Genomic DNA, 17,069 nt, shown 5'->3' with positions numbered 1-17,069 from the left:
ACTTTATGTAGCTATTAGTTGTCTCCAGTGACTCTGAGAAGCAGATTATATTTAAACATCAACATTAACTGACAGAGGAGTTTCTGAACTGAGGCAGAAGAAGAGGGGAGAATAATTAAAGCCATAAAACTGAAGACCTGTTACTTACTCTCAGCTCATCCTTTGTGTTGAATCTATCTAGAAGTTGCTGGTAATGTCTGTCCGTCATTTGTCGTAATAGCGATAGGAGACAGGAAACAAACTCCCCCTGATGTAAACCAAGAGAGGAAATGTTATACATCAAGCCCAAAATATAGAAAACATCAATGAAAAGAGACAGTTATCTGTTCTGTAACCAGTGTTCTTTAAGAAGTGTTGCTCATGTCCAGTCCACATTTAGAATGCTCACTAAATGCATCAGAACTGGATGTTTTCTCCTTAGCAGTAGCCTTAGGGGAAAGATTCTGGCAAGCCCTGGAGTAACGTCCTCCAGGCACAGTATAAAGGGCACCATTCGTTCCCACCACCCTCAAATTCCTTCTTGACGGAAACTCCAATGGTGGGGAAGGAGGGTGTATCATGGAATGAACATAAGCAATACATCTTGAAGAACACCAGTTATGGAACAGTTTGACCAATTGCTCATGTCCATTCCACATTAAGTGACTCCGAGCAGCACCCACAGAGGTGGGCAAGAGCTCACAGCTGCGTTCATTGCTGTACTGCTCTGCCGAACCCAGAGTCATCTCTGGCTTGCTGAGTGATGGTAGTGAGATGTAAATGCTTGGATTGAGGACTACATCATGGCTCTAAAGATGTCCTAGATTGGCATCCTTCCTGGTGCATGTGCCAAAGATGCTTGAGCCCTGATTGAGTGGACCTGGACAATCTGTGGTGGAGAAACCTTTGCCAACTTGTAGCAGGTTCATATGTATGAGGAGATCCAGATGGAAGGTCACTTCATAGAGACCACTAGAACTGCATCAACTTAGGAAAGAGTTTGGTATATTCCAGGTAAAAAGCCATGGTCCTTTGGACATCTAGGGCATGTAGACACCTCTCTTTTGCCATGTTTTGAGGCTTGGGACAAAACACAGGCAGGAATATCTCCTGGTTCACATGGAGAAGGAAACAACCTTCAGCTGGAAAGATGGGTGGGGTCACAGCTGTATCTTGTAGCTGTAGAAGACAGTGTATGGGGGGGCTCTCAAGTCAGAACCCTGATATCTGAGACATGCCTTGCTGATGCCACTGCTGCCAGGAATGCTACTTTCCAGGACAGGTAGGAAAAGGAGCAGGATACAAAAAGCGGCCTGCTGAGCCACAGGAGGATCAGGTTGAGGTCCCACTGCAGAACAGGATCTCTCACCTGTGGCACTCAAATTCTTGCAAGAATCTCACCATCATGTCATGGAAGAGCACCATCTGTCCTTGAATTGGATTATGAAAAGAAATCAGTGCAAGATGCACTCTAATGGAGGAATGCATCCTTCCTTGGTTCCCGAGGTGCAGCAAGTAGTTTAGAACGGACTGCACTGGAGTGTGCTAGGAGAGATATCCTGCTCTGATTCCCAGTGAGAAAACCTTATCCACTTCACCTCATAAGTCAGTCTTGTGGACGGCTTTCTGCTTCACAGCAGGCCCTACTGGACTTCCTCTGAGCAGGTATGTCACTCGGTGTTCAACCAAGGAATATTCATGCCTACAGGTGTAGGAAAGCACAAAGTTGGGATGCAGGAGCTGACCATGGTCCTGCGACAACAGGTTCCGACAATTGGGAAGGGGCCATGCGGGGAGTAGAGCACCATGTTTATGAATGTGCCAAACCAGTGCTGGTGAGGCCATGCTTGAGAGATCATGCTCACTCGAGCCTTGTCCTGCTTGATCCAAACTACGACCCGGCTGATGAAAGGAACTGGAGGGAACGCATATGGCTGACCTTCGGGCCACTGGAGAAAGAGTCCCTCCCTGACCCCAGCAGGAGCAAAAATGGTGGCACATTGTGTGTTGCCTGGTGGTGAATAGGTCTATGAGGGGAAGATGACGGGGCAGTTTCCAGATGGAGCACCCATTTGTGGTGAGAAGAGACATCTCTGCAGGACTCTATACGATAGGATATTATCAGTTCTTGGGAAGTGACTGGATGGACATCATGACTGATGCAGAAATATGAGAGAAGGAGCACTTCTTGGCTCAATGTCCATACATGTGCCTCTCCCTGCCTGTTGATGTAGAACATCAAGGGCATATTGTCCGTAAGGATTCATACTATCTTGCCCGACGTTTGTGGCAGGAAGACCTAACAGGCCAGATGAACTGGTCTTAGCTCCTTGATATTAATATAAAACCCTGCTTCCTCCAGGATCCACAACCCTTGGGTCCAGAGACTGCCAACGTGTGTGCCCCAACCAAGATGTGAGGCATCTGAGCTAGCTTGGGAGAGGGAGCAGGGGTATCTAACAGGAATATCTCCAGTGTGGTCCACCATGGCAGGATGCTAAGCACTTACTGGGAAGGGATTGTGACTACTTTGTCCAAGTAGTTCTGGGACTGGGGATAAGCCAATGCCAGACATTGCTGGAGAGGCAACATGTGGAGCCCAGCATGGTGGACTACGTAGATATATGCCAACATAATGGCCCAATTGGTGCAGGCAGACCCTGGCCATGGTCAGAGTAAACTTGGGTCATTTCCACTATGAGCCTTGCCTGGGTTTGGAACTTGTGTAGGGGCAAAAAGACCATGCAGAACTTGTTTTCCATAGGTATCTGATGAGGTCTCTCAAGTTCAAGATGGGCAGCAGACCTCCTTTGGCCTTGGGGATTAGGAATAGAACCCCTGTTCAGACATTGGGTGGAACTTCTTCAATCACTCCCAACCACAACTACTCGTGAACCTCCTGCACAAGTAGACTCTTGTGAGAGGGGTCCTGGAAGAGGTACACATAACAAAATTCATAAGGAGGCTCAGGGTGGGGGAGGGGGCGGAGAGATGAGGAAAGCTCTGGCGTGGGGTTGGGGATGAGGCATTTGGAGAGGACTCCAGGCTGGAACACTACTAAGTTACAATCTCATACTAGGAAACTACTGAAAACTATATACACCAATCATAGCCTGCGTTTGCAGAAAGAGAAAAAACTGGCTGAAGCACAGCAGCAAGAAGGAACTCAGGGTGGTGGGCATGAGTGGAAACTCTTAGGCTGAACCAGGAGGATGCCACTCCATCGGCAACCAGAGTCACTCCCCTAACAGTACTGAGAAAGGCAAAACGTCCGGCAACCACCAAGCACACCCCCAAGATGGAATAGACATGAGCAATCACTTGAAGAAGAAAAATCATGTTATGAAACTCTTAAAAACAAATTGCTTATCTAAAAAAAGTGAGCATTGTGAAGTCTTAAAAGATTTCTGAAGACATTCCTGGATATTTTGTGGGGTATTTACTTAATAATAAAAATAGGGCTATAATTCTTTAAAATGTCATACATTTTACTTATGGGTTTGCTTCCCATTTACATACTTTGGTTTTCCAAATGCAATTTCCTCAACATGAATCAGTTCAAAAGCAACTAAAACAATACAAACATGACATGAAAACATAATCTACATAAGCTAACAGTATACTTATATAAGCATCTAAATTTACACAGATAGTTTACACTGCAAAACTTCTAGTCTTTTCCTGTCAATTTACTTTTGAAAGAAAATATAAATAAAAATATATTGCAACAATTCTGCGAAGAAGTCTTGTTTACCTGTGGGGAGGAAACTGAGGAGGGAGATTATAGGAAGGAGAAAAGAAAGTAAAAAATGTATTTTTAAATGCTATTTAGTGGTTTGTCACATCATATTTTGGGTAGCTATTTTCCCCTCTGGTTTAAAATGTCAATTTTTGAAAACTAAGGCTATGTCTTCACTGCAAAATGTGGGTTTTTTTACATTAAATAGCTAACTTGAGATATTGCCAGTAGGATTCTACATAGAGAGCACTGAGTATGTATGGTTTTTACCTAGATGTAGCTAATTGAGGTAAATTCCTGGAGGAGTGTGCAGAAGGAGAAGGGTATTTATTTTATCTTGATTAGTGACAGCAAAGTAGTATTTCTCACACAGATGGTTCTCTCAAAATAGCAAATACTTCTTTTTTAACAGTGAAGTATCATTTGATTATTATACTAATATCCTGGGATAATATGTTGCTCGTCCATCAGCCCTCAAGCATAATTACCCATGTTACAACTAATATCTTGACAACAGGAAGCATCTTTAAATGATCATATCATATCAGGAAATTTATTCCTGACCCTTGCTGATGATCTTCCCTTATCACGAAGCTTTATAATATTACAAATATTTTATATTTGCTGGGATTCAAGATGAATTTGGTGTCTCTCTGAATACAGTGTACAAAAGGAAAAAATGGAGGTCTGTTTTTAAAAGCAGATAAAAGTTTCTGAGACTGCTATTCTCCTTCAGATACAAGCCAAGACCCTTTTATACCACAAGGCTACTTAGTTAAAAAATAGCGGAGTAAGTAAACATGGCTCTATCTTACTTTAATCACAGCAAGATCAACATATTGGAATATGAACCTCAAACACATATTCTATGCAAACTTCTTCCTTTTTGTTTCTGTATTTAAATATATAATCCTTTATATTACAGAGAACACCCTGAAGTTAAACTATTACACTACATCTACATTACATTATATAGTGTTTAATTCTTACTATATGGTACAAAACTTGATTCTCAAATGAGACAGAAGCTAAAGCCAAGATTTTTTAATTGGGTTCTTAAAGCTGAGTTCCTACTTCGAATTTAGGTATCTAAAATATGACCTAATTTTCAAAAGTGATGAGAACTGCCATTGAAATTAACTTTGGATCTCTGTTTTAAAATCTTAACCCAGTTTCTTGACAATATTCAGAGAATCAGGGAGTATAAACTACATAATTGGTTTCTTTGTTTGTAAGTAAGATTGAAAGTAGAGATGTAAATAGGTAACCAATTACCTGATAAACATCATCCTTATCAGGTGATGCTTACTGGTAACCAGTTAACTGGTACCTGGGAGCAAGCCCTGGCTCGCAGCATGCCGCAAACTGGGGGCTGCTCCAGGCTAGCCAGGCCCTCTGTGGCATGGGGGACTGAGAGCCCCATGGGGCTGGCTCACTGCACTGTTGGGGGTTTCTCCAGACAGACTGGGCCCCCCACCTATGGGATCCCAATTAATCAGTTTACCAGTTAAATGTAAATTTTAACTGGTTAACTGATTAAATGGGATTTTACATCCCTAACTGAAAGCATAGTCTGCATGACTCATCCTCTCACAATAAAATCATAAAGCTAGAGTCTACCACCCTAAGTAACCTTTCTTCCAAAAGTAGTCTCATCAAGTTATTTTCCATTTTCTCTCATAAACAACAAAGTTATTTAAACACACATAACCTTGACTATTTTGCAGTAGCACTTGGTTCTAACTCATGATGCTTTAATATTTCACATCTCTTTCATTTAAATTTAAAAAGTACTTTGTAAGTGGGAAAAGCTCCATTCTAATCAGTTTTCTTTCAGAAATCTAATTATGTGCAGATATATTTCTCATCTATCAACCTAAAGGGCTAATTTACTGACATCACTGCATAACTCCAGTAACTTCACTAAGTTACTGTTGTAATTTCACGGAGTTCACTGTCCCTGGAAATTGTAACATTTTCTTTCAGGCACACAGCTTCAAGCACCATATCAATCTCAAAGAGTACCCTAAATAATTCACAGCACAACATGGGGAAGCTTAACATAGGATACATATTTATGCAGAAACACTATGCAGTATGGGCCTATGGCAACACACTGAGACATAATCTTGAGACTATTTGCAGTACCCAATGAGAGGAAGAGTGACAATCTATCCCACTGTGTGGCCACAAAGCCTACAACCCACCTCACAAAGAGCACTGAATGATATAGGACTGACTCATGGCAACATGCTGTATGAAATTCCACCATTTGCACTCATGTCTTACCCCACAAATAATTCCAAGAACCTGGCTCAGTGTGCTGCCATAAGCCCATACTGCATAGTGTTCTATCATAAATGTATACAATTGCCTTATGCTGTGCTGTGAGTCACTTCCGCATTAAGCATATTGTGAGGCACATGTGGTGATGATGGCATGACTTAGTGTTGCATGTATAGCTAATGAAAACTTTATATAACCTGCAAGGATCTTAAGAGTCTAATTTTTTGATGGAGTGATGAATTAGCCCTTTGTGCTACTTTATAAAAATGTATCCACAAACAATTGGATATTTTCATGAAAACCAGTTACAAAGGAACTTACCACACTTCCTACCCAGTTCTACAACATTATTTAGTTAAAGTACACCTTTCCTATCCAAGAAGTTTAAACTTCAGACAATATTTTTGCACCTTAAAATTAAAAAAAATGTGAAATCCTAGAAATACAGTCCATCTGAAGCATAATGAATTGGACCACAGTAATACTGTAACACACAAGATAGTCAACTCATGGTTCTCTACAAATGCTTCCAATCATTTTGTCTCCTGTGGGAGAAAGTGAAAAAATATTTTCCACATGTACTAAATACTTCCTTACAATGCTTGTCCTCCAAGGGAATTCAAGTTTGAAAGGCTAAATTCTCTATATCATTGGAAAAATAAAGTGTAAGGAGCTGGTCTAATGAGATGGCAAATCAAAAAGAAGGAATGTCCAGGTACATTAAGTTTGTCACAGAAAACTGTGCTGAATAGCCAGTAAGTGACCAGCTCCTCTTACTCAGTTGCTCTTTTGTAAGGATACTACACATCTCCTGCTGTTTAGGATTTTATTTTCCTCAAATATAATCTTGAAAAGTGAAGTGTAGCTTTAATTTATTTCACAAGTACTAACTTTGGGCTTTTATCTAAGTGACTGCACTTCAACTTTTTAATGTGCATATAACACTTAATGTTCCCTGCAGAACACTGATCTCTTAACTTTAGTTAGCATGTTAGAACTGAAGTTCAAACCTAGATTAGTGTTGCAAGCTTTAATTATTAATTATTATTACTATTATTATCTAATAGTATTATCTATTATCTTTAGGGGGAGTGTGGGTGTGTGTTTTGAGAGGTATTTTCCCCATCTTAAATATTTGGATTTTGGGGAGGTAAAAATGTTAACGTTTTGCCACATTATTTCATCTTCATGAGTGAAGTGAATTAGTCCTTCCAGGAGGAAGCTGTTAAAGTGTCAACAAAAACAGCATTGTGAAATTGGCAGTGAACTAACAGAATATCAAATAGAAGAACTTCACTCCCCTGATGGCAACTACAATAAATAAATAAAATAAATATAAAAGAAAACCATACGGCACTAACAATTCCACTGAAAGTGAGAAAAGCAAGTAAAATCTACTTCACTTCCCACATCCTCCTTAGCCCACATAATTCAATCTTCTCAAAACAGCATATAATCTGATTAACAATGAGCAATACAACACACAGGCAATCCACCTAAGCACCATGGAATGAGTTAAGAGCCTAGGGACAGTCTTAAATTTGTATGGGTCTGTTTTAGTATGAAAACCTTACAGTCACATCTTGAAACTGCAGACGCATCGCAGACCCTGACGGCTGAGGTCTGCTTGTGATCTCTAATATGGTTCTCAGAAGTATATCTAGCAGGCTGTTCACAATCACATCTATTTCTTCCAAGACGGATTTTTCCTGAGATAAGAAAAAAAAATGCAGGCTGCTATTACTGAAAAAGGAACAGATATAGGCAGAATTTTTCCTTGGACAGTACTAGCACCTAGATTACTTTAGTTGAGGTGAGAATCAGTTTCCATCACGGCTGCTGCACTTTATAAACCACAGGAATAATTTCTAGACAAATACCAAAACCATTCCATTAACTTGAATTCACGATTCTCAAATTAATTACATTGCTGATACATAGAAGATAATTATAAAACATGAGTCTGATTATAAGTACTCACCATTAAACATAATCCTTTTTGAGTTATCGTATAAAGAAAAGTAGTACATGATTTATGAAGGCTATTTGGCCAAGATTTTTACAGTCAACACTCATATAATTTAGCCATAGAAACTGACAGAGGAGATTTAAGGTCCAAAGCAGAGACAATTCTGTTTTTAATACTCTATATGATCAGCAAAGAAACAACCATCACAAAAAGCAGAAGATGGTACTAACTGTAGCAACTTTATAAGACCAAATATACAGGTAACTTTCCAGCTACTTTGTACATACGTAGCACCCTCCCCATTTTAATTTTGAGGTAATATTTGTATTATTTTATGTTATTCCTTTTAAATTAAAAGTACCTATTACTTTTCTTTAAATAACCACTGATTATATTTTCAACCATTTGCTAAATAGTAGCAGATGTTAGTGTCTTGCAGGTCAGTTTCCTGTCAGAAAAGAAATCAATAACACAGAAATCTGGATATTTTCTTAGTGTAATTTATTACAGTTATACTTTATTCACTAGTCCTTGAACAGAGGTGAACACATATGATGCATAAAACAATCCTGTTTTCTTGTAATTTCTCCCCAAATGCTCCTGTCCAAGAATTCAATTTCTCAATAGAACAGTCAAGAAAGGAAACAAACTCTCCTGCTTTAGGGCAACAGTTCCCCCAAAGAACCTGCATCATAAAATAAACACTACATTGCTTCAAAGACTACTTTCTGCTCACATACTGAGAAAAAGAACTTGTAGGACCATGTGGAAACAGCACCATCTGGTGATTCCTGTCAAAACAGTATATTATTTATGGTCCTAATCCTTGAAAGCAATTCATGGTTGTGCATAATTGCATCTGCATGAAGCCTTTCAAGAGATAAGAGCTGTTTTAAAATATGCACCTTAGTCATAGGATTCACAATTTAGCTAATATTTCTGGAACAACCAGAACTTTTGCACTTCCTGACTTAACAACATTCTTTATGACACATTAATTTAAATTTCAGTTAATTGGGGGGGGGGGGACATATTGATTTCTTTTATTGATTTTTCAAGAAGCAACTCATGCAATAATAAATGTTAACATTTGAATGGTCCCAGTAATTCTTTGTGCACCTGTACTACAGTTGACAGTGGCAAGGGTGCAAATGCAAATCCCAAGAAATCATGGACTGGCTTCTCTCAAAGCATTAACATATCATCTCTATCTTGTCTTGATTAGTCACAGTCAGCTAGGTCTCATGCAAGCCCTAAGGTAGTATAAATACTGGGTTATGTTCTATTTCTCTGGCGAGGTCAAATGTGGAGACATTGCCTAATAAATGCAATGTAGTCTACTGTCTCACCAATTATCCTGTCAGTGCTACAAACCTGAGCAAAAGAGGTGACAATACAGACTCTTGCAAGAAAGAACTCTCAAGCCAGAGAACAACTGCCTACAGATATCCCTCAAGCAATATTTCTAAGGGCAATAAACGTAGTTATTTAAAAGCAATTCATCCATCCATACTAGATTCCAAAAACAAGTCAGTAAAAGCTCATGGGGCTCTTGGTATCAAAAGAGACTTACAGATCTAAAAAAAGAGTCTGCAAACAGTATTTGTATCCAGTGCTATTGGAAGAATATCAGTTAATGCAGCTGCCTCACAACCACCAAGTTTTATGTTACCTTTCCCCCATAATGGAGATTGGATACTGGTTCATTACTTGATCAAAGTGCTGGCTTCTTGAACATTGGTCTTACCACGACTTCTAGTGCCTCACCCTCTATAGGGAAATGCTAACAACCTAAGCAAACTGTAGACCCAGTACTTTACCACTGCTCTTTTTTCCCCACCACCCCAGAGAAACAAGATTATAGCACAAAGCTTCACACCTGCACCTGTCTGTGCTCAGTGAGTTGAAACTGAAGCTTTTCCCCCTGTTCTGTTTCCATGGCAGTAGACAGCTCTGTCCCAATCTGAGCAATTTCATCTGCAAAATAACGTGACATTTCTTCACAGCAAGAAACACTTGACTCTGTAACCAAATAGAGACAGCCAGCATTCACCAAGCAGTCAAATTAACTCTTTTGCGTGGGACTTGGCAGATGCTATGATGGAAGTGAAGAAATGTGTCTTTGCCTCCCTCACAACCAGAGCATATGTTCTTTAAAACACTAAAAAAAATAAAAAATAATTAAAAACCCCTCTGTTGCTACTGTTTGGCCTCAGTAGGAGTCTAGTGCCCTGGCCATTTCCTCTCTTCAACCATTGTAGGTTGTCTGTAAATCCAGATGACTTGTGAAAACAGAGCCAGCACACAGGATGTTTAGGGACTGATATATTAATAAGGGAGGGCAAATGGTTATTATGAAGTCCTTCCAAATTATTGCCAGAATGGACAATGGAAGAATGACCTTATCCTTCAAAGCTGTCTAGAAATGCTTTCATCAGTTTCTGATAGCAGACCATCAAAACATTTCCATCTCCCTGTCAAAACAAGTATGTTCCAAATTCAGACCAAAAGAGACAGTAGTTAGTCTGTAGAAAGGTGTAATATCCCTCCAATTTACATTTATGGCCCCAAAACTAGTGTGTTACACTATACTTCAATGTTTGTCTTGAGGTGATCTAGAAAATTCAATTTGAGGTGATCTAGAAAATTGTAGATAACACACAGTGATTGAAATGTCTAGGTATCATCAAGTCTCAATGACTCAAATGAAGAACATGATCAGCTCATTCTCTGAATCACAGAGAGAAAATCTACATAACACCAGCAGCCATGTATTGTGTCCGTCTTTGGACTTTGTAACCAAGAGGACACATTCATTGTGACATAGCTTCTGGATGCTACATCTTTTATATTTGAGGTCAGATGAAAACAAACATCACTCTTCACCAGCCTACATCATGTTTCACCTCATGGTGAATTATGAGCCTTTCCAGGGCAGCTGCAACAAAAAATGATTCTGAAGAGACAAAATAACAATCCCATATCAAGTCATAGATGGTAATATCCAACAACATGAAACTAAGATCCAGATCCAATGTCCTGTACTCTTACAACATAACACCAAAGGAATGGAGACTAATCATGCTGGTCATGGTTCACACTTACTACAATGATTAGTGTATAATGCTGCCTTATTCTTGTTCTCTCTCTCATGATCAGGATACTTCTCCATAACCCTGGTATGCAGCATTGTCTTTCAATCTTCCTGGCCAACCTAAGACGGCCCTCAGAGAAATGAAGTCCTCACAGCTAGGTGCCCCAATAAGAGCACCGAGAGCCATCTGCAAAGTCCATCATAACCACAGCCCCTCCAACAGTCTCCCAATACATCAGATCAGCCATCTCCAACAGTGCACAGATCAGCTTACAGCACATCTTCTTCACTTATCCTACATGAATAAAGGTCTATTACTCCAAAGCCCTGTGGGTCAGCTTCCACATTGACAGCACCCTCATCCTGGATGGAGAGTTCTACTAGATGGGTCTGTGCAAAAAGTTGATAATCAGATCCTAGTTATTGGCTGATGGCTCAGCAGTCCCAGAAGAGCAACCCAACACAACCAGTCCTGTTAAACCCTTCCACAAATCTCCTCTTTACCCACTCCACTCACTGCCAGAGTTTTTAAACAGTCCTCTAACCCTCCATTTATGAACTTGTCAAGCAGTCAGTACACACTCTTTTATGCCCACTCTCCATAAACAGATCACCCAGCTCAATCTCTTCATCCAATACAAACACAAAAACAATCTTCAGAATGTCAGCCTCTCACAAACTCACCAAAACAAGGTCAATTGTAAGGGCCAGGACAGGCTACAAGTGGAGAAGCAGCCCCAAGTCTCTCAATTTCTGCTTGGCTCTATTAAGTGTCCTCCTTAAAGATCCCCACCCCTCCAGTTTTCTCTTCTTAATAGAAAAGGGAAGAGTAGCCTGCAAGTGGACAAGCATTTCTGGCCCCAGGCTTCCTCAAGTTCAGTGGGAGGTGGCCTCTTTAGAGCTCCTAAAACCTTAACACACACGCTTGACAAGAAGATGCTATTTACAACACAGAATTTATATCTGAAAAACCAGACAACCTTTCTCCTTCTCTTTGAAAACAGATTTGAATTACTGTATGTTAGAACACTGGAACAGTGTCAAAGCTTAGTAGAACAGAGAGTGGTAGAGGAAAAATATTTTTGCAGCAGCCCAAAATAATTGATGAAAAATTAAACCGACAAATCATGAAGGTACAAGTTCATAGAAAATGCTCTAAATGTGACTTTTTGTTCATGGAATAGTTTGTTTTGTTAGTAGGAGCCAAATAGTGAGGAAAAATACTACTGTTCATAACCTGGATTTACTTACTGAGCTATTTTTCTTTATGAAACAAAATATGTTGCTAAGGATACGTGCACACATTGTAAGATCCTTCTGCTCTTGCAAATGCATATGTAGGTGATGTAAAACTACTGGCAGAAGAATATATCTGGAATCTGTAAGGAAAGAGAAAAGGTATGAGTGGACATCTTTCATGACATTTTCTGTTTTATATATTTTTAAATAAAATATTATCATTTATAAAGTGTAAATGGGTATTATATCCATAGAAATATTGCTGATGATACGGTTACAGTAGTCTCAGACCATATCATAACAAAAGATATTATTTCATGTATTACCCTCTGCATCATAAGAAGACATTGTCTCTAGATATGTGCATTATTGTGTGTGTGATATTAAATATGTGAAATAAAACTACATATTTATACAATTTTCATACAGAAAATGTTATCATAATAGTATAGGTATACTATCTCCCAGGTTTATCACTGGCTTTTTTGCAACTATATTACTTTACAAATTCAGTCCAGTACTACACTCCATTCTTTTTCTCTGTTCACTGCTTTTCAGGTTTTTCCCTCCTACTGAGTATGTGTAATACAGATTATTTGACTCTACTTGCATCTTTTCTAGCTGAATCTCATTTTCTGCCCACAGTCCTTTTGTTATGATTTTTCTTTTTTGACTTCTCCCAATTTAGTATCAGCTGTGAATTGCACTAATTTGCTGTTTACTTCCTTTATCTGATCATTAATAAAGATGTTAAATGATATAAATGCTAACACTGATTCCTTTAGTGCCATACTAGACAGTACCTCCCTTCCTGACAAATATAACTTGTTATAAGCTTTTAAGTTACTCTAGACACACACATATTATATATATTTTACACACACACACACACACACACACGACACTGTTTTTATTTTAAATATACTCAAATTAATATGAAAGCATTATTAAAAACCCAAATCTACTGCAATCCATTAATTCATTCCGTGTGTCATTATTTCACTAAAGTAAGCAAGTTTGCTTAGCCAGAAAGGTTTTTTTTATAAACTCATGCTCCAAATTGCTTATGAGTCCATTAATCTCAGAATGATCAATGATTTTTTCTCTTACTATTTAATGTACTTTTAAAAAGGATAGAGACTGGGGATGGGCAATAATCAGCCTACCAGCCGGGTGTGGTTTGCCAGTGTTAGCCCCGCAAGGGCCACCAGCCATTCTGTTTACCGGCGCCTCCGGAGGACTGCAGGGACACATGGAGATGGCTGAGAGAAGTGCAGGGACACAGGGTGACAGAGGGTAGAGGAGTGCCAGGACATATGGAGACAGGTGGAAGTGGATGGAGGTAGCCATGGAGATGGGAGGAAACAGGGTACACGGATACATGGAAAAAAAGGGAAGGGGGATGCATGGACACACAAGGATGGGACGGATGTACCAAATGAATTGAAAAGGCTAGAGAGCCGGAGTTTACGTGGGGGAGACTCCCTAATTGCCTAACAATCTCTGCCTCAGTCCCCCCTCCCTCAAAAAAACCCCACTCTGTTCCATACGTCTCATATCCACACCCAAAAACCTTCCAGAATCATTTCCAGGATACTTCAGGTCGTTACTTTCCTCTCCCTCTGCTGCTCCATTACCCCTGACTCTCCTAAGTCTTTGCACTGCTCCTGTGAGGTGCAGGAATAGAGTATTTTAGTTAAAATGAATGATTCCTCAAAGTTCTGTACTAATATGCATAGTAAGGAACTTATTGATCAAAAACATTTCTTAATTTTGTTGTTTTCTGAATTCTTAGAAACATACTTCCTGACAGGTATTTTGAAATAAATGACCAAAATAATTGAAACGGACATGATTATATTGTTATTTTGACAAATAAAATATGCATAATTTTAAAATACTGTACACTGAATTTTTAATTCATTGCTTTATTACTAATTATGACCTAGATCTTTTAGACTGAAAGAATTTTAAAAATTCAATTAACTTTTCAATATCTATTCTGTTTGTATTTTATTTTCCCTTCTGCTAGAGCATGAAAATCAAGGAAGCTATTAACTTTTTTTAAGCAGTTTCATTTGTACAAATTTTTACATTTATTAAGTTGTAAGTACTGTGGAGAAATGTTTAATTGCACACAAAGAAAAACAGTTCCCACTGGACTTCTGAAAAACAACATATGTTTCTAGTCTGTCTAAACAGAGTATTTCCAAAGCTCTCAGTTTGTCACTTTTCATGAAGCATTATTTTAACTTTTAAAGTAGTACTAGAAGTACAAGAAGAACAATAAATTTGGGGGGAGGAAGAGTGATTTTTTTAAATTGAAGGGGCATTAGACAGACAATTGCTAAAGTGTGTTTGTCTGCCAGATAAGTACTTAAAGAGACTCACTTCTGCTGGTGAAAGGTTAGCTTTTAAACTTACAGAGACTTCTTTTTCAGGTACTTACAGAGACACATATTTCATCACAAACTTAAGGACTAAAAGATTTATCTCTGAATTTATATAGGTTTTCAACCTAAAATAATGATGTAAACAATTAATGCTCCTTTGATGGGCAGGTATGTTTATCTGGGATTACAATGTCCATAGTGGGATGGTCTGAGGGAAAAGATCAGTCCCAACAAGGAAACAGTTGGGTAATATGTTTTCCATTCTGTACCTTGTTTTCTTTGGAGGTGGGTAACAGGGGAGGGATCAGTTGAAGAATAACCTGTTGTGTTCCCTCCCTCTGGGGCATCTGGTATTGGCCACTGTTGGCAGACAGGATACTGGGCTGGATGGACTGTTGGTTTGACCCAGTATCGCCGTTCTTACGTTGCTCTAATTTCTCACTGTAATGATACAATGAGCATCAAAAAGAAATAGAATGTAGGGAAGCAAGGAAAGGAATCTATTTAGGCACCACCCTGTGGCGACTCTTGTGTCTCTCAATACTGTTGATGTGATGAGTAAAAGGTGAGGCAAAAAGCCTAACTCCAAGGTGTACCCCAACTACAGGATCTCTGGTACCCATCTATTTGATATATAGTGAAGCCAAATGTTTACAAAGTATGAGATTCCTTCTCCAGAGAAAAAAAAAACTTAAAAGGTTGTGGTTTTTTTCAAGTTACAGACTAACACGGCTACCCCTCAGACTCCTTCAGAGAGTATATCTGGTTGAACACAGTTCTCATTGTAGTCATGTTGAAGGTTTCAGTTTGGAGGAAGAGAAGCAACTGCCTCTATAAAACTTCCATCTGGGACTGCAGTTCCATGGTTTGCCTCTGGAATGGTGGAATTTCTTCTTTAACAACTGTGCTGAGAGGATCGACAGGATGCTTAGTCATGTATGAGGACTTGTAGCACAGCTATGTTTAATCTGGGGTGCATGGAGAATGCTTAGATTTCTCTTCTTTCAAAGCAAACACTTGCTGCAGTTTCTCCTTGAAAAGCCATTCAATAGTGAACTGTGAAGTAGGAGACTTTATTCTGAACTGTGGGCCAGTTGCCAAGGGAACCTCCTGTTACATGGTGACCTCCATCTCAGGGACTGATAGCAGAACCCATGGTTCCTGTCCTTGGAATGCTCCTGGGAACCGTAAAGTTGGCCCAGTGGTATGACAGTCAGTCCTGACACTCATGTTGGGAGATGCATGCCTCAGAATATGCACCCGGTGACTAGGGAAGTCTGTTTCAACTCCTTCTATCAGTATCAGAGGTCTGGTGAATCGAGAGGGCTCCACTGCAACTAACTTCATAAGTCCCAGGTGAGCAGCAAGAAGGAACTGAGGATGGGGGGAGCCAATGGCACTCCTTTTTATCATGCCAGGAGGGTGTCACTCTAGGGACTGCCAGTACTGTTTCCCTATGGATGTTGCTGAGGGAAAAACTTGCAGCACCAGGCCATGTGGTGAGCACACATGCCTAATGTGAAATGGACACGAGCAAGCACTCGAAGAACCTTCAAGTATCAGAGGGGTAGCCGTGTTAGTCTGGATCTGCAAAAGCGACAAGGAGTCCTGTAGCACTTTATAGACTAACAGATGTATTGGAGCGTAAGCTTTCGTGGGCAAAGACCCACTTCGTCAGATGCATGTAGTGGAAATTTATACCTGCCTCTGGAAATTTCCACTACGTGCATCTGACGAAGTGGGTCTTTGCCCATGAAAGCTTATGTTCCAATACATCTGTTAGTCTATTAGGTGCTACAGGACTCGAATAACCTTGTTTGTAACATTCAGAAAAAGACGTATTACAGATGGCAAGGTGTTTGAGCTAAAAATGTATTAAAAATTCCATGTGCCTACACCTAGGCAACACTACTCATGCATCAAACAAAACCACAGCTTTTGCTAGTAAGTAGCAGTTTCATGTTTTACAAGTGGAATCATACTAGCTATATTGTGTACAACAGAAGGTTTTCTAACTATCTTTGCAAAACAATGCTTTGGGAATATTAGCATTCAAGAAACAAGACTACAAAACCTGGTTTTTACCCTGTGTCTCTTGCCTTGGGCATGGTGTCATTAAAGCACTTCTCACTGCAAGCACCTGAGGAGGTTATCACCTTACCTGGATTAGTGTACAGCTGACTTTCTACTGTTTTACCAATGCACTGCAGTTTAACAGCTTGAAGGGATTCATCCACATGCATGATAGTTGGCAAGCTGCCTAGAGTATCATGCACCAAGTTTGCCACCTCTCGTACATCAAAGAGCTTCAGCAGCTCAGAGTACACAGCTGGGAAGGAGCTAAGAAACACAGCCTAAAAAGGTTAAAAA

General features: G+C 39.6%; 1 protein-coding gene across 2 annotated transcripts in view; it reads right to left on the bottom strand.

The window, feature by feature from the left end:
- The window catches only part of DOCK4 (dedicator of cytokinesis 4), a 392,744-nt gene that overhangs the window by 113,217 nt on the left and 262,458 nt on the right, over positions 1-17,069 (bottom strand). For both annotated transcript variants that reach the window (XM_006122512.4, XM_006122513.4), the window contains exons 23-26: positions 16,861-17,053; positions 12,319-12,446; positions 7,579-7,713; positions 149-247 (exon numbers count right to left, since the gene is read on the bottom strand). In XM_006122512.4, coding sequence (XP_006122574.2) covers positions 149-247; positions 7,579-7,713; positions 12,319-12,446; positions 16,861-17,053 — 555 coding nt within the window. The remainder of the gene's footprint in view (positions 1-148; positions 248-7,578; positions 7,714-12,318; positions 12,447-16,860; positions 17,054-17,069) is intronic.

Source organism: Pelodiscus sinensis, chromosome 1 (genome assembly GCF_052426305.1).
Source record: "Pelodiscus sinensis isolate ZL-2025 chromosome 1, ASM5242630v1, whole genome shotgun sequence".
NCBI lineage: Eukaryota > Metazoa > Chordata > Testudines > Trionychidae > Pelodiscus > Pelodiscus sinensis.
Note: the sequence above shows the minus strand (reverse complement) of the source record. Positions and strands in the feature narration are given on the sequence as shown.